Raw genomic sequence first — 27,673 nt, 5'->3', positions numbered from 1 at the left:
TTCATAAATGTTTATTATGAATCCAAAACAAACATGTATATTTATACTGTACAGTTCTGAGTCCAGTAAACAGACAAGAGTCACAGTATGGTGAAAGGTCGAGTGAGAGCTGGCTTTTGAACGTTCATATATTAATAATAAACAATACAACAGAACAACTCTAACTACGTCATGCATTTGATGTAACTGGCTGGGTGTGTGCAACAAATCGCACCAATAAGCAGGGCAGTCATATTCATCGTCTGCATCTATTGATTGTTTTCACTGCAATCAAAAGATATGGAAGTGTGCCCGTTTAAGACAAGAGTGTGCTTGGAATACAATGACAGAAGGCCAATCAAGTGAAAAACAAAATCACAGTTATGTACAAAATATATCGGTTATCACCTGACAGGAAACCGAAGGAGGAAAAACAAGTCCAACATTTCCTGGTCCTTCAGCAGGGTAAATAGTTTTCTTGATGGCAAAGAATTAGCATTAGTACCTTGGCACCAGATAGTTTTAATCCTCGATACTTAACTCAGAGATGCAGCTTTCCTCCTAAAGCCCAGGTGAACCCTGGATCCACAGAACAGTCTGTCTGCACACACAGGTGCTGAGATGTTACGGGGCCACCGCTAAATCCCTTTGAATCCCTTTGTTTACTGTCAAGACTATACAGCAGTCCAAACCAAAAATTAACTATCAAATGAACACAAAACAGCCACAGATCAGCATATCAGTTTGTTCATTTACAGGTTTATAGCTGGACAGAAGTCTTAAGCAGGACAGTCTGGGTGCTTGGCTGCAGTTTGGCTGTATTTTCTACAAAATTGACACGACTCTTCTGCCAAGGATAGACGAAGCACAGACGCAGCATTTCTGTGCAGCTATCCTCAGCAATTACTGCGTTTCTGTCCGAGCTTATGGGTCCAGCCTTTGCAGGATAAGGGCATTAAGCAATCAACAAGGGTGCAGAGGCGGCAGAGGCTGGCAGGAACTATGGAGGACCATTTCCACAGAGAAAAGAAGAAAAATGTAGGAATAATTAGGGATGATAAAAACAAAAATACTCATTAAAGGAAAAAAAAAAGTTGACTTACTGCATCATAGTTATGAGATAATTAGTCAAAGTTTTGAGACAGTAATTCAAAATGTTTGACTTCCTGGGTCATAATTATGAGATTTGGCTTATGATTAAGCCAAATGTTGACCCACTATAACATAACTCTGACGTACTATCTCAAAACTTTGACTTGTCTCAGAGTTTAAACTTAGTATGTCACAATTTTGATCTATAATTTTATTATTTTTACTTATTATCTCATAATTTTGAAAGTAGGTCAAAATTTAGACTGATTAATTAATTATTATTTATTATTAATTTGACAGTGAGTTAAATTATTTTTTTTATTATTTTAAAATTTTCTCTTTGTCATAACTTTTCTCATAATTTTGACTTAGTAAATTTATTTCTTTCCTTTTCCTGGCAGACATGGTCTTCCATAGCTGCCATACGTCAGGGAGAAAACAGTTTGCATTGCAAACAAGTCTGTCACATTCAAATTTCAGATGATTCAATCCTCTCTATCCACGGCAAACCGGAGGACGCTCTCTCCTCTTGATTTTCTCCTGCTCTCTCACTCCTCAGCTCTGGCACTTCTCTTTCCAATGTCCCATTTCTGCTCCCTCCTCCGCCTCCTCCTGCTCCTCGCTCTCTGCCCGCCCTCAGCTGGTGCAGTTCCCTCTCCAACACTTCATTGCGGTGGTACATCTCTAAGTAGCTGGCCTGCAGCTCCTTCTGGTAGCGGATGACCTTGTCCTTTTCTGTCTGCCATGTGTGCCTCTCTTCCTCGAAAGCCATGGCCTGGGCCTCGCTCTGGCGTCGCTCTAGCAGGAGCTCTGCGCGCAGACGTTCTTCCGTAGGGCCCCCGCACCCGCCTGTAATGCAGAGGTTCACATGGCTTCAACTACAGTCCAGCAGTGCCGTAGGGGAAATATAATGAAAGACTTTTGGCTGCTTTTATAACACACATACACAGAACTCTGCTCCTGACCTGGTTACTCAAATAACCTGATTTTGGATCTAAGCACTCAGAAAACCCAGAAAACCTCCTGCTGTGTTGATAAGATGCCTCACTTAGTTAAGTATTGAACAGACATCTGTGGAATATAAATATCTTGCTTCTGTCACCTTGGCTTGTGCAGGCTTAAGTAGGTTTGAAATACTTGATACAGCTCTGCAACTAGATTTTTTTCCTGTGATTTGCTGTTGATCAGTTAGATCTATTTAGCTTTCTGTAAATTCCACTGAGACGTGCCATTGGCAACTGAAGTGAGGTGTGTACCTTTAAACCATCAAAGCGCACATTTCAGACAGATTTGTCCGCACAAGTAAGAGACAGACACATAAAACTACCTGTGGCCCCAGCTGAAGTACTCTCTTCAGCTCCTTTCCCATCATCATGTGCATTCTGAGAGGGACATCTGCGACGCTGTGTCCCCTGCAGGACGAGCTTTAGTGCGTCTAACTGGCCCTCCCTTCTGCGCAGCTCCGTGCGGGTCTCCCGGAGCTGCGTCTTCAGCTGGAAGATCTCACTCAGCTTCTGGGTCACCTCTGCCTGGGAGTCCCTCAGCTGCTGCTTCAGCAAAGAAATCTCCCCTGACTTTTGGCAAACCTGAGACAGAGAGTAATGGGGAAAAGAAGGGACAGGGGCAGAAGGAACGTAAATTTTTACTGAGTTCACTTTGTTGTGATCATTTTATCAGAACAAGCAAGGAAGGAATTCACTTATCTTGTTTGTTCCCTGTAATTAGTTCTGTAAAGTGCGTCTCCCTGCCATAAACTGTCCCCTCCCCTGTTCCTCCAAGGCCTTACCTCCCACTGCGTCTCCTCCAGGGTTGGGCTGGTTCGCTTTACTATGGCTCCAGCCTCCTGGCTCCTTTCCTTCTTCAGGCTGTCGAGCTCTTCTTGCAGTCGGCTCTTCTCCTGCTGGGCCTTGAACAGCTGCAACTGCAGGCTGCGCTGGGAACGCTGGGCATGCTGGGAAACCTGACGCAGCTTGGCGGCATACAGGCGTTTTAGCTCCTCCACCTCCTTCTCCCACAGACGCTGTTTCCCTTCAAACACCTGCATGAGGTGAGCAGATGGGGGTCAGACTTCAAAAGAGAGGCAGATGGATGTATAGATTGATGGCGGAGAACAGACTGATACAATGAGATTCACCTGAGCGATGGCGCCCTCGCTCTCATCCAGGTTTCTTTTCATCTGTTTCAGCTCGTGTTCTTTCTCCACCAGGCGCTCCTCCAGGTCCCGCACCTGGAAAACACAGCAGAATGAACGACTTAGCGACCTGTAAATCATAGTGAGCTGCTGCTCATCCTCTCATCTATCCATCCATCTTCCCACTACCCACCACTTCCTCCACAGACAGGGAGAGTGTCCATTCATAAGGAGGTGGAGCGTCCCCTCCATATGGAGTCAGACGGCTCAGGGTTGCCATGCTCCGACAAGCCATCTCCCCTATAGCCACGCCCTCGGACCCCATAGCCTTCGGGCCCAGAGACGTACGGTCCAGGGAGCCAATGGTGTTGATGTGGCCCATAGATGCACTGGATTAAAAAAACAAAACAAAACCATGAAAGCCATTAAAATCACTTCTATTATCACTCCCCACAAGTATAGAAAATCAATTACAGCAACACTCCATTTGAATATAAAGCAGAGCTAAGACAATAATGCTGCAGCAGACCTGATGTGAGCCAGGTGTGGGCGAAAGGGAGGCCGGTACGGCGGCAGGCTGCTCATGGAGTTATGGCCCGAGTCTGACAGGTTATCATCCTCCTGGCTCATCCCACGCACCGAGGAGAGGGCCTACACAATCATATATATGAAATTATTCATCACTTTAACGTTAATAGATTGTACACAGACTGCTTCCTTGCCCATAGTTCAAAGGTTACACAAAGTCTAAAATACCTGTGGTGACTGTGGCGTGGACATGGATTCATGAAAAATGGACCAAGGACTAAAGTTACAATGATTTGTTAAGATACCTTGTTACCACCAGACGTCGGTCCTCCGTGACGGGAGGGCGAGGAAGAGGAAGAGGAGGTGGAGACAGCTTTAGGGACATGGGCATAAGCTCTGTGCAGCCCATTGGAAAGACCATGGTCCACATCCTCTGACTTGGAAGACGGATAGAGGTTCTGCATGGAGCTGAAGTTTTTAGGGGTGACAGGCTTGAAGGCTGAGGATCTAAAACGAGCCTAGAGAAGGAGAAGCAGGAGTCGAAGTATTAGACGGGTGGGGGAGAAGGGGGGCGAGAAAAACCTCACTCACAGCAAAGGAGGCTGAGCTATCTACCATAAATCACAATGTTTCCATTAAATCAATACTGTTCCACCCTGCACGTTCTTAGTGTTGATCAATTCAACCAAAAAAAAAAAAAAAAAATTTGAAATTTGATTGCAGCAATAAATTCAGAACACAGGAAGTGGCAGATTCTCAATCTGTGCTGGTGAGCTGCAAGAGATTTAAAGCTGATTTATGCAGGTAACAGGCTACGGGGGTGTTACATCACGCTGCCAGAGATGTATAAATGTGATACTGATCAATTTAACACAGCCCAGCAGCCAGTCACTGGCTATATAACATTTATAAAAAGAACACAATAGGAAGTCATTCATCTCCAGCTCAGCTGTGCCTGAACCAGTGAATGAGTCTTCCTATGGAGGATACTTTAAAGTACTTTCACTTAAAGTACCTCTTGAATTCTAATTATTCTAATCTATTTTAATCTCATAGTAATTGATATTTTAGGGGCCATGTAACACACAGACTTGTTTCTTGTCAGCCCTGAAAATAGGAGTAGCTTCCTAACCCAGATCAAGACCTATTATGTTGAAACAGGTTTAATAACCTAATGCAAATGGTGCTTAAAAATAATCTTTATTTGATAGGATATAATAATTAATCACCCCAAAGTAAGATGATATAACTTTCTTGAATTGACCTTTTAGTAGTGTTTTAAACAACAATATTCACCTTTTCATACTTGCCCCCACTTGGCAGCGAATTCTTTGTCAAATCTACCTCGGTGCCGTCTTTATGGTAGACCTTGGCGTATATTTTGTCCTCCTCACGGCCACAGACAGAGCTGAGGCCAGAGATAATGTCCTTCTTGCCGTCACTGCCTGGGTTTGCTTTAGGCTCTTTTCTGTTTGGAAGCACAGCAGGTCAGCAGAGGTCAGGTCCTGTCAGATTTTTATAGCGCTTTTCAGGCTATTTCGCCTTCAAAGTTGCAGCACTTGGAATGTTCTACGAAAGCATCTGTTTCTCTATAGCAGCACCCACCTGGTGATGTTGAGGTAGTTGAGTAGCTCTCTCTGGGTGAAGCCTTTCTTCAGGAGGCCGTTGGTCTGTTTGGGTCTGACCTGGGGGACAGCACGGCTGCCTTTAGTCGGAGACACATCTGGCCTCTCCACCAGACTGCCTACGCTTCCCATGCCGCAACGGGAGGAGAGGGGCGGGGCTGGGAAAGGGTTACGGAAGTTTTTGTTGGGCCCACGGGTCAGAGGAAGAGTCTGGACTGAGGTTGCCATTGGTTACAAGGTCCTGTGGGGGGCTGAGGCGCTCTGTGGAAAAGAGGAAAAGTGCAAAATGAGTTAAGTACTCATAGGAAGGTGACATAGGTCGACCTGTTTATAGTAAATAAGCTGATGACCAATGTGACACACTCCTAATGGCAACATATCATCATACGCTTTCTGTTAAGATGCTTCCTGCTTCTTGGAAAACTGTATTTTAAGAACATTTATTATTTTGCAAAGTGCCAGTTCATTCTTAGATTTAGGGCTGCAACTAGCAATTGTTTTTGGTGTTGGTGATGATTTTCTCATTAATTGATTCGTTGTTTGTCGATAAAATGTCAGATAATTATGTAAAAAATGTCCGTGTAGACTGACTGACATTGCCACCCATAAAGCCATTCTGCAAGTTAAAAAAAAACAAAAACAAGAAGATCTGTGTCTTTCCTCCTTTATTGTGATAAACTCCACCTCTTGGCCGTTTACTACCCTGATCTCTGGAGGGACAGTGTGAGCTGACAGACGTTTCATCAGCTGTGTTTCTCTGTTCAGACAGCTGTCTCAGAGCACAGCTACAATAACCCAGCTTCCCACAACATCACAACACAGCACTTCACTACAAAATAAACACACACTGACCCCCATGCAAACCTTGTTGTAGGAGAACTGTGTATTCCTTCACAAAGAGGACAAATCCCAAACCAATTTGAAAATGTCTGTCGTGCTGCGGTTGCTGCAGAATCAGCTGCAGTCTTCCCTCTCACAGTCTGATGTTAGCTTGTCCCCACGGCAAATCAAAAGGCTAACGGATCACATGAAACATGTGCTCTGTGAGGGTTATGTTGTTTTTTTTTTTTCTGAAGTAAGGCAGCATATGTCACATTACAAGCCTGTTACATAACTCTGATCCAACTAGGTTACTGCAGCAGAGTTTCTTTAAAAAGAAGGGAAAATAGAGAGAAGAGCTTTGGCAAACAATACATATTGTGGACAATTTAATCAAGTGCTGTGGCAGCTTATTTTGTTACCAAATTTCCTGTCTCTTCATGAAAGCCATGTGTATCTAATGTACCACTCACACAGTGTGCCTTCAGTCGTCTGACTTTTCAACCTATATGATGGTTGTTTGTGTTACACTAGGTTTCCTCTCAGTCACAGCAGTCTGCAGAGCAAAGTAACAATACAATGATAAACATTTCACAAAACTAAACTAGCTGTCAAGTTACCCCAACACCTACATAAGAGGCAGTATTGTTTTGTCAACTTGAGTTTGAGCCTCTTCAGCTCCACACACAGCAAATTGTCTCTCTACAACCTCCCCACCGCCGTCAGCTTTCAAATCCCCTTCCCTTCCTTCTTTTCAGACAACCTCATTAAGGATCTCTATTGATTTCACCCCTTTGACCCTCTGTCTTCCCGTGCACAAACACCCCCAGTAGCTGTAAAACATTCTCGAGACCATAAAACACGCAAACTCGCTGCAGTCTTTCCGACTCTAAATAGGACCCGAGGGAGGTCAGTTCTCTTTTTGTGCATGTGGCACCCGTGGATCAGGTAGAGTTTAAAGGGCCATTCCAGACATTTTGCTTGTTTTAGCCCATCAACTACCAATTTGAACACCACCACCCTACCACAAATCTTCAGACTGGTTTCCTGCTTTGTAGGCAGCTATTAATTTTGCATTAATTTCATGAGATTATGAAAATAAAGGCTTAGAAGTTGCTTCAGATCGCAATAACCCATCACAGAGCACATTTCGTTGTCAAAGATATCTTATTGTTAGCGGTAATCCATTTTCCTCCTTAGTGCATCCAAGGACATTGGACATCTGATATTTGAGATATGGCCATAAAAAAACACTTTACTGTAAAGGTATGCTGTAACAAGACTATTTATCTATCTATCTAAAAGAGACCACCAATAAGTGATCATGAATGCTGTAAAAAAAAATGTGTGCCTGATCTTCTATGCATTAGCAAGAATGTTGCTGGAGTCTCCTTAAGTGCACCAGCAAGATGAGTTTTCAAACTTGTTCCTGTTGGTACCTTCATAACTGTGAAACAATAAGGAACAGCTTTATACAAAAATTGGTCACTGGGTGGATTGATAACCTGTGTTTGCAATAACATGTACATTGTGTGCATGATTCGTAGGCAGAAACATGCAGAAACCCAGTTGGCTACTTATGAGCGCTTTGGCAGGTGCATGTCTGCACGGGGGATCAAACCTGGGCTCGTCCCAACTAATGACTGGGCCGTCCTGCCGCCCGGCTGTCGGTGCGCACTCGTGACATGAATGCTACTTTAAAGCGATTTCTCTCTCTCGCTGTCGCACGCAAACATCCCATGTAAGAGAACAGACACCCGCAGTGACACTCTGGCATCTCCCCTTGCTTCCAATACAATCCACATTTATCAAGTGTTTTGCACTGCTGGCCTCGACAGTTAGAACAATTATGCAAATGGTTAAAATAGGCAGAGAGAGCTGTGCAACGGCAGCTCCAGCCCACTCCACTCAGGGCTCTCAGCCAGGCCGAGATCAAAGCAGCCCAAGCTGCTCATGTTTATATTCATGAGGTACTATTTCCCCCAATGTAAAACTTTCCACTAAAGCATCCGGCGCCTAATACGCCGATATAATACAGACTGAACTCGGGCTGAGAAAAGAAACCTGATAATCAATGATGATGAATATAATCCGATATAATGTGACGCTCTTCCAACAAGTGTATCAGCTCTGGTGTCGACCGACCACAAAGTCTTACTGTGTCCTGGGTCAGAGTCAGACATGATGGATATGAGTCAGCACGGGTCATGCTGAGCGTGTATGTGTTTATGTGTCTGACACCATATGAATAAACCATGAGTGTGCCAAACCTAATGGCCACTGGCCAAGGTCTGACATAGTATTTTTATGGCTGGTATTTCACTCAGTTTGTGTCTTGTATCTGTCAAAGACGCAAGAGGCCAATCGATGCTTGACTGGAAGCTGAGGTTGGGGTGAGGGCGGGTGAGGCAAAGCAATTCCTTTTGGGTAGATAGGAGGGTAAAAAATCCTTTTAGGCTGCAACCACAAATCTTACAGGACTGAAGAAATCTTGCATCCAGTTGTTTTCCATAATTGCCCCTTAGTTTATGGGCCTGAGTAAACCAGGAGACACAGCAAGATTTACAGCCCAGCCTCGGCTAGCCAAGGGGCCCTGAAACGCAACACACCTCCTTAAATCACAAACACACACACACGGATCAAAGCCGTGCTTCCTACCAGCCTTGAACAGCTCCAGTCTAATTGAAAACTGCTCTGTTCTTGATTTATGCTTCTCTCAAAGCAGTGATGAGCTTTTTCAAAAGCTGCTAACTTTGATCAAAACATAAAAATGTTTGATCCTACAGTAGTATATCACAGTGGTGTGCAGACTCAACCCTTCATATACACCTGTGCTTGTATCTGCTGCGTTATAAACATACAGTACCTGGGTATTTATCCATGTTTCTGGTGGCTTCCATGCAGTAAACTGTTTGATGCAGTAAACTGGAGCTGCAAGTGAAATTAGCACATAAATGAAATCCTTTCACAGATTTCTTGGCTATATGTAGTCAGCGCAGACTGTGAGGCTGCTGAATGTACCTGAGCATAGGTATATTACCTTGTGTGATACTGGATACTGAAATTCCTGAACTGAAAGATATTAATATTAAATATTTCTCACTTTCCCTCCATCTGAGCGAAATATGCTTATGATATCTTATAAAACAAAATGTTTTTTTGTCGTAGAATTGCTTTAGTTACTATAAACCAGAAAAAACTATAAATTTATCCAGTTTGTTTCGCAAGACTGGTTTAAATAATTTTTTTCCCCTAACACTGTACAGTCGGAGTGATCCAGAGCAGGAAGGATAAGTGTGAGTCTCCTCTAAAGGCTTTCAGTGAGTCATTAAAGTGAAGGTTTTGGCTTGAGTCTGCTCGGGATCATATCCTAACTCATCTAGAGAACCGTACAACTACTACTTTACTACAATCACAAAGAAAACAAAACATGCAGCCTTCAAGAGGAGGGTTTCAAGGACGCTCTCTCCTAAAACATTGTAATCAGGTCTCCTGTGGGGAAAACAAAGCTTTCAATGAAATGTCTGAGCGTGAAGAGAAGACGTTTCAGACCCTCAGAGACAACACAGGTCAGCACTGGGACAGAAGAGAAAAGGACAGGGAAGCCAAATTCCAAAGATGCTTTACAGAACACAAGCTCGGGCTTGCCGGTAGTTTTTGATGGAGAAAACGCTCACTCCCACAGATGCTCGCTCACACTCGTGTGAGTGTGTGTGCGTGTGAATGTGTGTGCGCAGGTCACTCAACACAGCCCCGGAAAAAAAGCACATGCACGGCTCACAGCTCCAGATCCTCTGCCCTCTTCCCTCGGCGTTCTCTCGTCCCCTGCTCCATGATCAAAGTTTGTTTACGTTTGTGGGGTAACTTCGCAGGTTACATCTAAAACTCCCACACAGCACACTCTCTGTTACATTATATAAGCTCTATCAAAGCTGTGCTCGCTGGTTTTCACAGCTGTTAGTTGTGTAAAACACTATAGAGCGATTACCAAATCAGCCACTAGCCTACTTAATCTATTCTACTGAGACCTGCAGGATTATATTTAACTTCTACTCTGAAAGCCCGACAGCCTTCCTTATAAGACACTTTCTATCAGCAAACAATGACAGCATATTGTGATGGTTTGTTGCACTGTGAGAGGTACTGTACTGTTTACCTGCCCAGTGATCTGTGGCAAAAAAAAGGAAACCACAGCAACCACTTCCTCTCACTCAAATAATTCACCAAAGCAAAAGAAGTAAACACATTATCCCCCGCAAAAGATAAAGGTGCCACTTAAGACACTTTAAAACATAAAATCTTCAAAGCAAATGCTGCATCAGGCCAGTCAGTACAATGTTTAACAAAATAATAATAGGATCAGTTTGAAATTCACATGAAGCTAAGAGTAATTTCTGTCTGCTATGGTTGTGTTTCGACAGTCGAGTTGTGCCGGTGGCTGGGTAAGAAGGAACCATCCTACATGTGAAGCAGTCTGATTGACTATTACATGCTAACGTGTACTGAGCGAGTGTGAGAGTGTCTCTGGTTGCGGGGCATGACAGCAGAGGAGTGCTCGGCAGCAGCCTCTAATTGTTAGCAGGTTATTTATTATGGATGTGAGACAATCAGGCAAGACCCCGAGGCACAGCCATGAAATGCTCCTTCTTCTTTGCATCTGAAGTTTCTTGTGCCATGTATCATACGTCTGTGAAATCTGACAAGACACAAGCTACACACACACACGCAGACATGGAGATTTGGTCAGACGCCTCGAGCGTTAAACTGCCCTCGGGGTGATTCTTGTTTTTTGAGTGGCAGAGCTGACAGACCTTGGAATAAAAAGGTCGACTTTCTTTTCACGACGCTCAAGATGACGAGCGGCTTCTCTGCGAAGCACGGCTCATAATTCACTGAGTGGTCGGATGTGGCGACGCTCAAGCTGAAGGCCCAGTGTTCAATCTCACACTGTCTCCATTGATGACGAACACTCTGGTCTTTACAGAGGTCAAAGGTCTTATTTGGTCATAGCCGTAGATACAGGGCGCTATTGAGCACATAGGCAGTTAAGAGCAGACGCTGACGTTTTATTCGGCAAGTTCTGACAAGGTAGAACAGTTGCAGTGCATCTGGATAGTGTTGCTGTCCAGTAAAAACCACATATCTCCAAATCAGGAGATTCTTAATTTTTCAGATAAAGTCAAAAAAATCAAGCTTATGTCCCTTATGGATTGTAAATATTCGCCTACCTCTCAACTAAATAAAACATTTAACCCCACACTGGATCAGCAACAAAACCCAGGACAGTAACAACAGAATAAACAGTCCATATTTCACAGTTTATATTAAGCCTCTTGAAGACAAATCCTTCCTTACAAAATCCTGCCCTACATGTCATCCATCTCGTTAAGTTTTCACATCTCAGTCCTTTAATGGATTTGTGCCACTTCTGTAAATGGCACTCTGTGCTGACTAGATAGATGCCACTCCTAAATTTGAGCACTAAATGCTATCAAACTCTCATTAATAATTTCCACAGCAGCCTCCATAATCACTGACCCAGAAGAGAAAACCTTGAAACGCTTAGCACCAACTGGAAAAACCAGCAGCTACCTTAGAGGATCTGCAGCCGCACCAGGTTTAACTTTTATGAGCACTACTTTATTAGTCTCACAGTCCTGATCATGACTGGCTGGCTTTGCCCTGGACTCACTGCACTAAATCAGCTGTCAAGACTTCCTCTGAGGTGGGTTTCCTCACTTCGCATCTGTTGGCTTATTGATGGCGGCCCGCACGCTGTGCCTTGGCCTTTACTGCTGACTTTACAGTATTGTATTTCTGCACAGAATTCAATTGCTGGCTCCGACTACAGTAGCCGTGTTGGGGTTATCTGGGGTGACTGGTTTGCACTGGTGTTTCATGGAACCTTATTGATCTGCATCTGACTGTTGTTACATAAGGCTGCATCTGTGTGAGAAGACGACACCCAAGGGAGTGTGATCACGGGGTCACCTCTTACCTCAAAATGTATTATTAGTGTTATTTATGGAGAAATTTATTATACAACAGCCCTGCTCTGGTTCTCGTCCAACAGCGCAAAGAGTTTGTTTATCAGTCTTCAATTTGTGGTGTGAAAAAGGATTGATTGCATAATCCCTAACGTTGTTTAGATGAATGCCGGTGTTGATCCCCATGTGAGGTTAGAAGTTCAGCCTTTGTGGGTTTGTGTGTGTGCATATGTGTGTGTGTGCATGTGTGTATGTGTATGTGTGTGTGTGTGTGAGAGAGATAAAGAGATTAGTACGAGCAGCATAAGGATAAGTACCTGACCTCAGTGTTGTTTTAAGTGACATCCACTTGCCCTTCACTCATCCCACACACACACACACACACACACACACACACACACACACACACACACACACACACACACACACACACACACACACACACACACACACTATAATCTACCAATCACGCTGAGTGGTAAAAACATCACACTAACCAAATACATTTAATAATAGTGATAAATATGATAAAGGCAAATTTCCTAATATTAAAAAATAAAATAAAACGTGTACCTTCGCTAAAATAGATTTTCTAATTTTAGATGTATCCAGGAACAACTGCATGTCTCACACTGTCCATCTGTTCAGCAAAAACAGGAGATAGAGCGTGAATAATCTTAGGGCTGAACTGAAGGACAGAAGCTCTGGAGAAATTTAACGTTTGACTGTTCACTAAGCCCCTGCACCCCTCAGATGTTGTTGATACTGTCAATTTTTCTATTCTTACATGGCATCTAAAGTAGTTTACATATAAAATGGTAGCAAGTTTACCTCTCAACTTCCTTGAGTGAAACAACAGGCCCATGGTTTCAGACATAAGTAGACAACTAAAATGACAACTGTCGCTTCCACGACCCTGTAAAATGGTCTCAAATATGCACTTGATGGCGACACACATTATTTTTTGCTAAAAGACAGAGGCTGAAGCTAACAGATCTCAGGCAAATATGCACAGCTGATAACCCCTGTATGCAGAAATAAAGAAACAGGAGAGTTCTTGTGTGCCAGTGTGTAACTACATAATCCTATGAGACTATAATAAGGAAAAAATGTAAGATGGGTCTGTTATTTCATTCACATCATCATCAACTTAATGCTATTTGCTTGCTTATTTTTCTTTTTCATATTTTCAAATGGTACATTTCTTTTTTAATGTACCAAGACAAAATGCTTTTGACCCAGAGAACATTGGCCAGGGTTGCTGACAAGCTCCTGACGTACGATTTGCCCCTTCTGAAGGACCAAGCCATTCCAGAAAAAAGAGAAATACTGTATGTTCTTGCACACTGTGATAAACGAGATAAATAGAAATTTGGATTTAACGTCACAGTTGGAACATTCAGTATATTTGTAAGATGAACTACAGAACTAAATAGGTTTCACAATGTTTAATCAAAATCTGATGACTTCTGTCTGAGCATCATCCCTCCTTAACTTGGAGGGATGATGCATCTTAATCTTGGAAGCATGACACATTTTGGCATTATTTATCTCTTATTTCAATTACTCTTGTCTGGATGATAATTTTGATACTATACTCAGGTGTTCATACATGATGTACAGTGCCTGTCATGATAAAATCCAACTTCTTTTGAGAATGTTACAGTGATGATTTGACTTTTCCTCCAGACTTTTTCCACATCATCTATTTGCCATGAGTCCATCAGCAAAGTCTGAGATGTGACACAGGATAAACGTGCAGATTTCTAGGCACCACGGAAGTCAACAAGTGGAAAAACAGCATCATACCGAAACATTTCCTTATGCAACTTCATTGGAATTTGTGCGGGAGCAAACAACAGAGTGACATGCTATTTATTTCAACCTAATCCTTAATCGAGTTCAAGTTCTCTGTTTGGTTTCTGTTCTCCTCGTTAGCAAAGCAAAGCCTGTACAGTGTTTGCCAACTGCTGCTATCAGCAGAGCCATGTTCACCACAGAGCAGAGTGAAGAATGTAAAGGGAGAGAGAGATGTGAGGAAACAAACTCACATTCCTTACATTTCTCACTGGGTAATTATTAATGTGCCTTCACATAAAAGACTGATACGGCCGATGTGGAGAGCTGTGGGTCATTTTTATAAAACAAAAATGACAGCGTCTATTATCCAAAGCACCTTAGTTCCCATGAGAACTATGTTGGTAATATCAGACGTTTAATGACTGATAATTTTACCAAGTAATCAGAGCGGGGGAGCCATACAGAGTTAAATTGAGCTGATAAAGACAAAAGCACAAGAGAGCTAGCTTCTTATTAAATTAATTACAGCAAAAGTGGGCTCTCTCTGTGGCTTCTTTGTTTCCTGGAGCGGTTCATGTAGGAGTCACTGTTCTGTGATTACAGAGATAGAAATCGAGTGGTTCCCACATCGACCCACACCTGAACCAGTTATACTTAACAGCTGCGGTGAATGTGCACGCTCGACCTCACACTCAGCACAAACACAACCGGGAAAATGTGGCGACTGCAGCTGAAAACTGATTGGGATGCAGAGGCATACACAGATATGGATTGACCCACAGTATGGCTGATTTAAATGTTAATTCTTTCCGGTTTAGGCTTAAAAATGCATAGATAAAAAGCTCTACTGATCACATCTTCCAGAAAAACTTTTTTTTTCTTGGATCTGCACTGTAGAGGAAGAGCTGAGCAGCCCGCGTGTCAGGTAGTAAACACTGATGCTGACGCACACTGATGCCCGAGCCAGACGATCAGCACTTCTACCTCCTGTGGAGTTTCTCTGTAAATAAAGTGAGTGTTTGTTGTTTGTTAGTGCTGAGAAGCAGCACAGTGGGAACTACTGCTCTGAGCTACTCCGGTCACAACTTCTCTCAGCAGAGTTTACAGTGACAACAAAGCCCACAAAAAACAACAGTGAAATACCAACATTAGGAAAATTTCACCTTGTGTGTCATTAGTGACATTTTGCCTCCGGCTGCCAGGATAAAATTTGGAGACTGTAAATTCTCAAAAGACAATCTGTAACAGTGGAAGACCAAAGTCAATTCAATGAAATCTTGTTACTCAGCTTGGGCACAACAGAAAACCATCAACAGTCTTCAGGGGGAATTCCAGGGACACAAATAGACCATCAGACCAGCAATCATTAAAGAAAAAACACAGAAAAACAACACAAGTAATGGAAAGAGGGTTTATTAAAGAAACCAAGATGCACCACTCAGCAGGGCAGATAATTCTATATATTTTCTTACTTAAGCACTATGTGGCTACAATTTGGGGCATTCAATAATTAACAGTTAATTAGCATATTTGTTCTGTGCTGGAAGTGAACTGGGAGGCTGAAGCTGCTGCTCAGCATGATGTCAATGGCCCAGGAGAGAAGATTTTGTTAAAAAGTTAGCTAATCCCAATTCAGCTGCACTGCAAACAAGCATGCCTCGTGGGCTGAGTAATTAACAATCAGGCTGCTTCCCTCTTCTCTCTGCAGCTTAAGCTGTTCTTTGACAGTGCTGCCTTAAATCACAGTATGACTTCTGACCATGATGAGCCTGCTGGCATGTAAATAAGTCAAACTTCCCCAGCAGTCATCTGAGGAATGTATAAAATATACACATTAGTTAGGCAAGTTTCTCCTTTGATCTGAAGCCCAGTATCACACAGCAGACTGAGGAGTTTAGCTACTTTCAGAGTGAGTTTAAAAAAAACAAAACAAAGTATGTGATGACATGAGATACAAAGATAACTTCTCACAGAATCTAACGGTAATTTTAAATAATGGCAAGTAGATAAAAAAATCACTTGTTTACCTGTCTGTTTGTCCACCTGAAACTTCACTGCTCTGCTCCTGATCCCATGCTCACTCTGTTTCTCTCTCTTGCTTTCTCATGCTCGCGCTACTGATTATCACGCCACATGACTTCCTGTTTCTCAGCCTGTGATGGCAGCAGGGAGGTGTGTGGTTGGGAGGGAGCTGCCTGATCCTGACCAGTGACCTGCACGGTGGCCACGACAGGATGACTTTGCACTGATCTAAATTGAGGACTAAGCTGATCTTAAGCTGCGCGTGAGTACGGTTTCAATGGAGAAGGCAGGATCACTGGAGATTTACCTGTTTGTGTGTTTGTTATGAGGGAAACTGGGAGAAATCACCAAGTTGTGTTCTATGGACAACCTCGACTCCCCTGAGAGAGTCTGGTACTTTCCTGTTCACCCTACACCCTCTTCTTTTTCCTGCTCTTCCCCTCCTCACCTGTTTATCTTTTTGTGTGTATTGAGACCTCTCAGTGACCAGTGTCGTTGGACTTGTTCTCCCAGTTCCAGAAACAAAAGCCCCGCTTGAGAGCCAGCTTCACCAGACAAATACTGATCGTGCAATGTGTCTCGTTTGCTCACAGATAATAAGACAATAATGAAGGATCAGACTGGGGGTTAAAAGACAGGCAGCAGGAACACAGAGAAAGAAGGATGAGGGATGGAGAAAATAAAAGACAGCGCAGATGAGGAAGAAATGGAAAATGACAGCACGTGGGGGTTGTCTTAGCGTGGACCGTCTGGACAATAGTCTGAGTGTAAGTCTCCCTTCCTGAGGCTGGGTTACTGGACGGGCTCTGCATCGTCTCAAATTACATAACTCAAACTGGAGACACTCGCATCTGAGGAGGGAGAAAAGAGAGGACATTGTTCTCTGCTCCTTAACCAGAAGAGAGCGACTCCTTTCTTCTGTCTTCTGTCACCACGTGATGCAGGCCACAGAGCTGAGGGGAGTGAAGGAGGTATCTGGGCTTCTTAAAGCTGGCACCAATGGGTGGGCACACAAGAATCCCAGCTAATAAAGCACCTTGCCAGCCAGAGATGCTCTATGTCGAGATTGGCAAGCTATGAAAGACATTCCAGAAGAAGAATGTGATGGTTTACAGTGCCCTTTGGCCTGCCGAGTGCAATTTGAAGAAAATCAGCTGAAAAATGAAAAGAGGGGATAACCCCATCAAAGCTAGGCAGCCCAATCTAACACTTGCACAGGTGCTGCTGTACCCCTGTCATTACCCGTGGGCCCCACAGGCATAGCCAGTCTCAGATTCCACAGATTCTCAGTTGCAAGTTTCCCAGCTGGTAGACGGAGCAGCTCCGTCAAAAAAGCTCTGGTAACCTGGAGGAGTGGTGACTGTGGTGCGTTTGTGTGTGAATGGATGTAAATATGACAGCAGAAGGGAGGAAGGAGAGTACAGAAAGAGCGGAGGGAGTCTGGAGATTCACAGATATGAGGCAGGAACAATAGAGACAGACGAGTCGGGGCCTGCTTATAGATACTATACCTGTCCGACCAGTCAACTAGATGAGACGACAGCCCGGGCTAGACTCATTTCCTCTGGCTAAGCTCTTCTGGACAATAACATTACAGGAAGCAGCGATGGGAGGCATGCTGGCTGTCTGGTTTTTGAGAAATAACACCATCCAGGGTCAGACACCCACCTGTGCTCCGTGGATCTGCCGGTGTGGAATTAGGACTTTTAGAAATAAATGCGACATTTTGACATTTTGAAATTCTGTCACTACGGATTTAGAGAAAGCTAGCAGGAGACAGATTAGAGACAGATTTTACTTAATCGAAACAAAAAAGAATAATGAGAGAAGACTTCTATTCATTAAAAGGAATACTGCTTTGACATTTGTAGAAATATAATTATTTGTTTTCTTGCCGCAAGTTAAATGAGAGTATGTGTAATGTCTGTCCTGTAAACATAAAGCTCAAACCAGGTTACATTTAGCGCAGCTTAGCACCAAGACAGTCAGTCCTAAGCTAAGCTAACCATACGCTGGTCCTAATTTCTTATTTACTTGTCTCATAAATACTGCTTTAAAAAAACACAAGATAAGAGATGAGAATTACAGTGCAAGTGAGTCTAAACCACTGTTCCTTTTTACTACCTGTGAGACCAAAGTGAGACACGAGCAGGTCACGGTAACAGACTGTAACCTTTAAAACCACCGTATTGATTTTATGTAAAAGAACAGGATGTGACAGCAAACTGAAATGCTGTTGGGAGAGAACGGAGCTGCGGCTGCCTCGACCACCGCTACTTGTACATGCAGATATAAATAAACAACAATGCCCACTCGCAGAGGAGGGCTTTGACTCGTGGCCTTTTGTTCTGCAACGCTACAACTCTTCAGGCTAAATAAAAGAGACAAGGGCCGAGTACTTTGTACACACACACACAATTTGTTCCAACACACACACACACACAACGCACAGGGTAACCATTGCTGCTGATATCTATAGAAGGCAGGTGAGAGCCAGAGCTCTTCACAGGGAGATAAGCCCGATCAATAAAAAAACACGAGGAAACGATAAGGCTGAGCTGAGGTGAACGCACCACTGCTGACTCACAGGGAAAAAAGCCTACGTTCGTTAACAAGACAATAAACCCAGGTTGAGATTCTGCCAGAGTTAGCAGCAGAGATTGGCTATTTCCGTCTGCCCTCTGAGTTGGTGACATTTAGAGACAAAGGCCCCCGTATGGGGTCTGTCCAGCCTCCTACACTCTCAGACCTTTCCCCTCTGAAGGTCAGAGGGTCCCGCCTGTCTCATGAGGAAAAAACTATTGTTCAGCAGCCAGGTGGCAGGTCAACCAACCAGTCAGTAACAACCAAGGAAACACTGGGCACAGCAGACTTCACCATGATTAAATATCTACCAGATCTGGTTGATCTGGCAGCAGACGATATTTTGATTGATAGAAGTAAGCATGTGGGCCCAAAGCTAGCTCCTCGTTATGCCAAATCCACCCATGCATACTCACACTTCAACTGTTACATATTATCTATTACATGAGTTACTTTATTAAAGTTTTTCAGAAGTTGTTTCTGTTTGTTGGCAGATCATGTTGGCGATGTTTAGGTTTCCTGTACAAAATGAAAATCAAAGGTGTTGCCTAATGGCTACACAATCATGAAGGGAATGTAATTAATGTGGCTGACAGCAGGTGTGATGTTTGTTGCAGGTGGACCGCTCTTTCCATTTACTTTAAATGGAAAGTCAGCCATGACCTCCTGGGATTAGACAAGATGACTTTCCAGTTTATTGCCTAATATTTTGGGAGTCATCCAACCTTAGATTCCCACACACTGCCAGTATATATTGTCAGTCTATAATGTTAACTGCATACTGTCATGACTAGCCCCTAAGGGGGCTGTTTTTGGGAATCCTTTTATGTTCTGAACTCTTTTGTGGACTTTTGAACTCTTGTTTAGTTTGTTAAGTTTTGTTCATAGTTCCTGTTTTATTTTGAAATCACTGCCCATGTGTATCTTGTCTTGTTCTACTTCCTGTCTTTGTCTTGTTTCCCTCCTTTGTGATTGTCTGCTCCGCCCTAATTGGTTTCACCTGTTGCCCATTGCCTAGTGTATTTAAGTCTCGTTGCTTCCCTGTGTTCTTGTCAGTTCGTTTTTGTCTCATGCAGTTGTCACACGTTTTGTCTCTTGCCCTTGGCTTATGTCTTTCGCTTTTGTTTCTCGTCTTGCCTCTCGTCATCGTATCCCCAGTCAGGTTGTGTATTTATTTGTTACTTTGTTTCTTGTTTGGTTTTAGCTCCTTGATCCGTGTTTCTCCTCGCTAAGAGTGAGGAGAAACACGTTTGCATTTTGTATTTTTGTTTTTGTGCCTTTTTCCCCTTTATGGGTGATCCTTGTTTTGATCCACTTTGTTAGAATAAACACTATTATTTTTGATTACGTCTGTGGGGTCGTGCATTTGGGTCCAAGTCCTTGCCCTAGCCGTGACACATTCCAGTTGTTATTTTGCTGTTATACTGGTGGACCTGCATTTCCTGCCTATCCATTCTTATCTGTTTTTGCTTAAGTAACTCTTTTGCCATGTCCTTGGCTTTTTGGTAAAACCAACAGAAATTGTCCATATTTCCATTTGACTTGGCCACATACAAAACAAACACCAAGAAATATCTTAATAAACACTGATATACAATATTAAACCTTATAAAGCTGAGGGAAACAGTTGCTTATTAACATATTCAGCAGACACTGACCAATATTAAAATTTAGGAGTTGTGTTTCTGGTCACCTGATGAAATTTATGTCTAATATCTAAGATAAATCAGGCAAATCTGAAGTAGTTTAAGAATAATATATCACTCACCCAGGTCTTTCAGCTAAAACATTTTTGTTTTAATAGATGAAGCTGTTGTTTTATAATGTCAACAAACTTCCAAAGATTAATCTTGAGCTACAAGGAAACACCTGTCACTTGGGGATAATGATTAACTTGGGAGTGTTCCTTGTCTTGGCACTTGGAAAATAACTTAGTTGAAGCATGTAAGCCCTGCAACTTCACCCAGCAGACTGTGTAAAATAAATCAGTGTTTTAATGAGGCTAATTCAGTCTGAGCTGCTGCCAAACTCACACAAGACTGTGAGGATAACCGCATGTTTGTGAGGATTGGTTAATCAGTGCGGTTTAACAACTGATCATCTGGTGCAGAATTACATCGGAAATAAATGTTCTTACAGTTGCTGATATAGACGAACACTTTTTTTTGATTCTACTAACAGTAAAGTCATGCAAACTATCACCATTTACTGTGACAGCTTTGAGCTGTGAAACCTGAACAGCCTTACGTCCAGCAGTGGCAGAATCAAGGCAGACAGCCCTGCACGCTTGGCCAGGTCCCACAGTGATTTTCCTAACCTGGCCAGACTTTAATCGCAGCGACAGACGGCCCAGAGAGCGGATCAGGCCAGCCACAGGCAGTGGGATGACTGAGGGGTGAAAGCATGAAGTGTAAGAGCATGACACTTTCTCCTCAGAGTGATCAGGCATGGCCTTCTCTATAAAGAGTCAATGAGATGAGTGCAGACAGGAGGAGAGAGAGAATAGGGTAATAGGATAAGCCCAAGATTAGGAGCAAACAGTGAGAACATTGGGGGAGAAAGGGGAGGAAAATCTGAGGAGAGAAAGAAACAGAGTTGAAGAGGGGGAGAGGCAGACCAAACCCCCTGAGTGGAAGAAGGGCTGATTAGTGTTTGATTAGCTGGCCGGCCTGAGGGGAAATCTCTGTCGACCAATACAGTGCCATTACGACCCTGCTCTCCCCGCTACACCATCTGCTACAATGTGGCATGCATGACTGACCTGCCATCCACTTACATGCTACAAAACAAGACAAAGACTCACAGTATACCGCACTGTAGTTTAAAGTGGTGAGAAGCATGTTGGATTTATTGGACTGTGACAAGGCAAAACATTTAGTTGCACCTTTTGTGAGTATTCAAATCAGGACAATCATCCTGTGGGAGTAGGGAGGTGTAAAGTTCATTCAAACTCACGTCATGAGGAGGAGTTTGTGTCCACAAATCTTTTGATTAGGAAACACTAAGCAAATGGTCAGCAGACATCTGATGGTCAGCAGAATTAGTGTTTCATCAGCTGCCGGTGCTTTAAGGAGACATATGTATGCATCCACACACACACACACATAGACGGGGGAGTGTGTCAGCCCCCTTGGGAGCTCAAACAGCTGAAGGAAGACATCACATCAGCTGTGTGACTGATTCTGCTGAGAGAACAGCAGCATGGAGACACACTGTGCTAATAGGTTGTCGTCAAAGATGTGTCCATGAGCTATTAGCGAACAGACAGGCACACGCGAACATCATGATCCCTCAAATCTGATTTATAACAATATTTTAGGGGGTGAATATCTGTTTTGTGAAGGTAAATCACACGATAGGCCTGAAACTGAAAAATGACATCATTAATTGATACTATTAAATAATTAATCATCAGCCTATAAATGACAACATGTGGTCATCACCAGCAGTCAAAGGTCAAAGTGATGTGTTCAAACTCGTTTTAGAGTGAAAAACCAAAAGATATTCAATTCACAATGTCACTAAACAGATGTTACTACTACATTTAGTATTTTGACTTGATGAATTATTAACTAATCAGTTTGTGTTGCTTAATGAAACGTCTTTTCCTTTTTTTTTGCAGCAAAATGAAATTCCACTCATCACCATCTTACGGGACTGGTAGAAGAAGTTCCAGACACTCATAACTTGAACCTCTAAAGTTATCTCCAAGGACAGATGCTGCTCAGGTAAATGAGAAATTATGATGTTGAAGCTCTTATTGCAAAATTTAACTTCTCAGCTCGAACCCTCAGTCACCTCTGTGTCATGAAGAAGTAGGTCGGACGGGATGGAGAAATGCATTTTTGTGTGGTGACTTCAACCCGAAACAATACTTAAGTTGTCTAAGTGATTGCCATGCAGTGATCAGTCACACACACTCACACCAGCAGAGACAGCAGTATATCACCCTACTGTCACTGTCAGTTGGTTCCTCCTATAATCCATTCCTAAATTACAGGCATGGTCACCATGCAGTCTCCAACAACAGTTCGGACGTCTATTGTGTCTCTATTGTCAGACCCGCTCCTTCACTTGCGTCAGCACGCACCCACAACCACCACGCTCAAAGGACTCTTCCTGCAACGCTCCATGAGTCCTCAGGTCAGAGGTCACCTGTGGCCTCTGGTCTCCACGACGACAGCCAGGCAGTCCCCAAGACTGAGCCGGAGTCCCCCACCCCCCTCCCCCTCACCTTCAACCCTCCAACCCACACAGAAACAAGCTTTTGTCCCCTCCCGCCCCCCAAACTCCTGGTTATCAAAGGAGACCCTGAAGTGAGAGCTTCAACCCAAACATTTACAGCCATGCAACACTTTTCAATACACTGCAGTGGAAGTGCAGGAGACCACCATGACTGCAAAGTGACAGGAGATAAATTGCTAAAAAAAAATATTGTTCATCCATCAGTCTTCTTCCCTCCCACACGCACAGACTGAAAAAAAAAAAACCTTGCAAATGCCAGGACAACAGTGAAACAAATTGTGAGGACTAAACCTAATCTGAGCACACAAACTCTGTGGTCCGTTTGAGAATGTGTGTCATTAATTTGCACAGTCGAGCCTGTCTCTTAAGTTTATTTCACTCTGCTCCGGTCTGCAGAAAGTTTCCAACATGCCATCATCATGGACCACAACACACCATGCACCAGCACTGACACAGATTCTGGCCGTGGCTCTGCGTGTGCAGAGATGGGGGAGCGGATCACGAAAAGATTAGGAAATCTGGCACTCACCATATTCAGCGTGCAGGACATCTCTTGGTCAACACTGGTACTCTACTGCAGTTTTTGTCTCTCGCTGGTTATGTAATGAAACAAACGGTGTTTACGTGGCTCCGCAGGATATTTTCCAGGACTTGGTGCGGAGCAGCAGCCAGAGATCAGCCTGCTGGCGGCGTGGAGAGAGAGAAGAGAGAGAGAGAGAGAGAGAGAGAGAGAGAGAGAGAGAGAGAGGGAGAGAGAGAGAGAGGAGCGCAGACTGGGACCCTCTCTTTTCCCTCCCGGAGGTTTGAACAGCGGCAAATGCAGAGCGAGAGGAAACATGAGAGGCAGGGAAACATGTGCCTATCCCCCGGTAACTGGACTGACACACTTAAATTTGTAAAGCGGGACAGCGCCATCTAGCGAAATGCAGAAGAAGTTAATTTATTTGAATTTAATAATGTGGTAAATTAACCCCCGAGGGCCCCACACATCTGGGCCTGGTAGTTCAGTGTTGTAAATTTGATTAATTGCAAATTTGTGACGGAATTTGTACCTAATGTACAATATCAACCAAAGCAGGCCACAAAAACCAGGGTAAGGTGGTATCATTCAGTCAAAAAAACATTACTAAATCAAATGCTTTTCTTCATCCATAATTCTGATATTTTTCTCTAATATGAGTTATGAAATGACATTATTTATGAAACATAATTATAATAATTACAAATTATTACAGTTTGCTTTTTATTTCATTTTTTTATTTTTACACCTTCATCTTTGGCAGGTTCATGCACAATAAGAAACGCCAAGAAAAAGACAGGCAACAATGTGTGTATGTATAATATTCAATATACAAGCTATACAGCATACATTCATCTAAACATCTCTGTTATGATTGTAACAGTGCTGTGTGTCTTAATAATTTCAGAGGAAAACACCTTTTGTTGTGATTACAGCAGCTTTTCAGAGGTGATAAAATACTTGTAACTAATACTGTGACAGAGGGATGATCTCCACCCTCCTTTTCTCGTCGTCATACAGCTGTGGCGGGTCATGGTTTCTTAGGTTTTGCCTTGGGGACCACTTTAACGGTGGTGGATACTGATTTGGCTCCTTGCAGATTCTGAGCGGTGCAGGTGTATGTTCCCTGGTCCACGTTCCTCACCTCATCCACCAGGAGAACAGACTGAGACTGCTGTCGAGCTGCTCCTCCTCCGACTGGACCGATGCTCTCCTGTGTGTACAGAGGCCTCCCAATCTGCAACCAGCACAGGTGCTCGGCTCAGAAATAAACACATCCTTTGCAGCAATTTGTCTCACAACCAACATGAAATTTACACATTTTTCATGCATCAAAATGGTTGATCACTGATTTGTACAGCTTTTAATAAATGACTTATTAACATTATCAAAGTAATCATTACCAAAGTTATTAGTTTAACCCACTGAAAGTGCACTGTGCTGTTAAAGTATTACAGTATTAAGGCATTAAGTTAATTATCCCTGTCTCCCCGAGTGTCTGACCTGCTGTCCTGGGTATTCCCAGGTGAACTCCACAGCCACATCCTGTTCTCCCAACACGATGCAGCTGACACGCAGGTTTTCCCCGATAGCCACTGAACTCGATGAGGCCTGGATCACTGGGGCAGGAGGAGCCATTGGGTCTGATAGCAAAGGTGAAACATCAGTGAGTTACGTTAGTGATAAGTCACACCAAACAAAAAGTCAAAAGTAACATAACACAGCATAATGAAACTGTGTGTGGAACTTTCATTTCACGTTCAAGCACTTGAAAGGAGCTGAAATGTCAGCTGAAGTGTAGGTGATATATTGACCTGGAAGAGTCTGTTGAACTGGAAGTCATGAAAGAAATTATTGCTTGTTCAAGTGTAAAACCTCAAAGTCTAACAGTTGGCTGAAGTGTAAATACTGAAAGCAGTTGGAGTAAACTGTATATGAACAGTGGAAGTGGTGGGAGTTAGAGCAGCTGGAGAAAAGTTTAAAATTAAAATTGTAAATTGCAAAAAAAAAGAGAGACTTGAGAAGAGTTTGAAGGGTCTATCAATGTCAGTGAAAAAGTAAAACGATATAAAACAGAAAAAGTAGCAAATCCTCATGTTTGAAAAGCTGGAACCAAACAACATTTGGCCTGTTAGCATGATAAATATAATTTTAGCACTTGTTACTTCCTACTCTTGCATTTGAGTTAGACTGACTGGAGACTTTTTATGATTCAGATGTGACTGTGATCATCAACATTTTTCAGTCTTCTGTTTGGCTGCCTGTCCATTGTCCTTCCCTGCTCTCTGCTTAATGCATGCTGGGATAGGCTACACATCCATATGTCCCATAAGCATAAAGCACAGTTGTGGAAATGACTCACAGTTGACGTAGATGAGCATGTACTTGGTGGAGCTCTGCCTCAGGTTGCCCAGACTGGCCACACAGTACAAGGCTCCGGCGTGATAAGGCCGGGGCCGATGGATGGTGAAGCCCTTCCTGACATTAAAGGAGATCTCCGTCCCATCCACCGCCACCTCCACCGGTGGAAACTCGCGGTGCAGGGTTACTTTGGCCTCAGGTGAGGTCACCTGGCAGGGGAGGACCGTTGGCCAGTTGGTTCTCAGCTGAATCACTTCATAGTAGTCAGACGACGGAACAAATAGTTCTTGTGGGTCTGGTTGGTACAGCGAGAAGATATGGCAGATTGATGATAAGATATCACGTGGATGTAAAAAGGCTTCCTATCAAGCTGGTGGTGAAATAAAGCAGAGGCCTGCAGTTCGGAAAAGTGCGTGTGTAAGCATCAATAAAGTTTATTCATTGTACCGGGAAAGAAGACGAAGACCTTGACAGCTTTTCCATACTCCTTCCTGCAGTCTGTGTCTTCACAGTACATGGGATAACAGGTGTACTCCCCTGTGTCTGCGCCAGTTGTGTTGACCAATGTCAGAAGGCCGTATCGCTCATGTTGGACAGTCCTACAGAGCCCAAACAGGAAAAATGTCAAAGAACATACAGATCTTTGACAGATTTTTATCAGTCAACGGAAGCTTACCTGAGCCTTCCATCATCGTCCTCGTCCAGGTATGAGGGGACGCTCCACTGCACAGGGTTGCCCCTGCACCTTAGCTCCAGAGTATCTCCTGTCTGCACGCTTATAGTTTCTCCCACCTTCTTAAACTTCCCTTTGTTTAACACCTTCATGTATCAGATGCAAAACCATGCAGTCATACATTAAATAACACACAGTTATTTATATGCAGTTCTTTTTTTCTGCGTTTAACGCCAAATGCTTTGTGCACCAGATGAAATACCTGTGTGAGGAAGGTCTGTGCCTGGGTTGCAGGTGTAGCTTTGATCTTGGGTTTGGGTGTAAAAGCTCTGGGCCCTTTATTTGTTGATTTCCCAGGTTTAGGTGTGTTCGGCTTGGGCTTCCTCCCTGGTGTGGGCCTCTGTTCTTGGGCATCTTTTTGACAACAAGCTCCACAGGGTACAGAGCACATGATGCATCAATAGTTCGCAAATACAGATACAGTCAAGTATTTAATGATATGAACTGAGTGATAAGTAGTTCTTAAACTGCTGTGCCTGGTAATAGTATAATTTTATCATATGCTAACTTATGGAGTAAGCCATATCACACATTAAGCCAACAGAAATCTCCCTGCTTGGTATTTCAAGGAACACATGTTCATAGAACTGCTCAGTAAGCGGAATAAAGTCACTTACCTAACTCCAAGATTAGAGCACAAACAAGGAGAGCGCTCAGCACCAGCCTCCCCTTCGACCCAAACAAGCTCACCAAAGGCATGATTGATCAGTGGATTATCAGAGCGGTGTGTGGATTGGTGGTTCACACAGCTCAGCACTTCAGAAACCAAAAGGAGGGAAGGAAAGAGGGAAGAGGAGGAGGGCGAAGCTCGCTCGCAAAGTGAGCGGTCAGCTGTTTACCAGAATCACCTCCTCCTGAGAGTGGCGTTAGTACCCCAAATTCCTCCTGACTGGCTCAATGGAGGCTTTCAAGCCTGTCCGAACCAATGAGGGCCCAGAGACAGCGGCCCCTCCGTGTGGAATCGCGCAGCTTGTTTGCTTAGCTGCTGGACTGGAAGTGTGCTAGCAGCATGAGTCTGGTCCACTGAAACACACCACACAGCCCAGACAACAGCAGTGGCAAGGTTATTAAAAGCATTTGGTGCCTAATAAACCTTGTATTCTTCACACACGTATTGTCTTTCTACAGGTAAAACAAAGCACAAGCATCTCCAGCTTTAGTCTACATGGAATACACAAGATCCAATATGAAGGTAAAAAACAACACAAATCTCATGACTGATATTTATTACTTTTATAAAGCCTACTT

The 27,673-nt window shown here is 43.4% G+C and overlaps 2 protein-coding genes and 1 long non-coding RNA gene across 3 annotated transcripts; 1 reads left to right on the top strand and 2 right to left on the bottom strand.

Annotated features, from left to right (window-relative positions):
* Positions 1–229: 229 nt before the first annotated feature.
* On the bottom strand, positions 230–23,505 carry n4bp3 (NEDD4 binding protein 3). Its single transcript, XM_041047891.1, has 10 exons — positions 23,341–23,505; positions 5,336–5,616; positions 5,027–5,198; positions 4,036–4,248; positions 3,732–3,853; positions 3,396–3,591; positions 3,206–3,298; positions 2,858–3,109; positions 2,399–2,657; positions 230–1,920 (listed from the first exon to the last, which is right to left on the bottom strand). The coding sequence occupies exons 2-10, from the start codon at positions 5,581–5,583 to the stop codon at positions 1,541–1,543; spliced, it is 1,935 nt and encodes a 644-aa protein (XP_040903825.1). The 5' UTR covers positions 5,584–5,616; positions 23,341–23,505; the 3' UTR covers positions 230–1,540.
* Positions 16,137–25,293, top strand: LOC121188248. Its single transcript, XR_005894686.1, has 5 exons — positions 16,137–16,245; positions 22,189–22,294; positions 24,431–24,583; positions 24,857–25,069; positions 25,122–25,293. It is a non-coding gene; the product is annotated as an uncharacterized LOC121188248 (long non-coding RNA).
* On the bottom strand, positions 24,148–27,164 carry LOC121188245 (platelet-derived growth factor receptor-like protein). Its single transcript, XM_041047892.1, has 7 exons — positions 27,043–27,164; positions 26,628–26,794; positions 26,369–26,511; positions 26,140–26,291; positions 25,694–25,987; positions 24,835–24,974; positions 24,148–24,568 (listed from the first exon to the last, which is right to left on the bottom strand). The coding sequence occupies exons 1-7, from the start codon at positions 27,122–27,124 to the stop codon at positions 24,362–24,364; spliced, it is 1,185 nt and encodes a 394-aa protein (XP_040903826.1). The 5' UTR covers positions 27,125–27,164; the 3' UTR covers positions 24,148–24,361.
* Between the last annotated feature and the right edge of the window lie 509 nt (positions 27,165–27,673).

Source organism: Toxotes jaculatrix, chromosome 10 (genome assembly GCF_017976425.1).
Source record: "Toxotes jaculatrix isolate fToxJac2 chromosome 10, fToxJac2.pri, whole genome shotgun sequence".
In the NCBI taxonomy this organism is placed as follows: domain Eukaryota; kingdom Metazoa; phylum Chordata; class Actinopteri; family Toxotidae; genus Toxotes; species Toxotes jaculatrix.
Note: the sequence above shows the minus strand (reverse complement) of the source record. Positions and strands in the feature narration are given on the sequence as shown.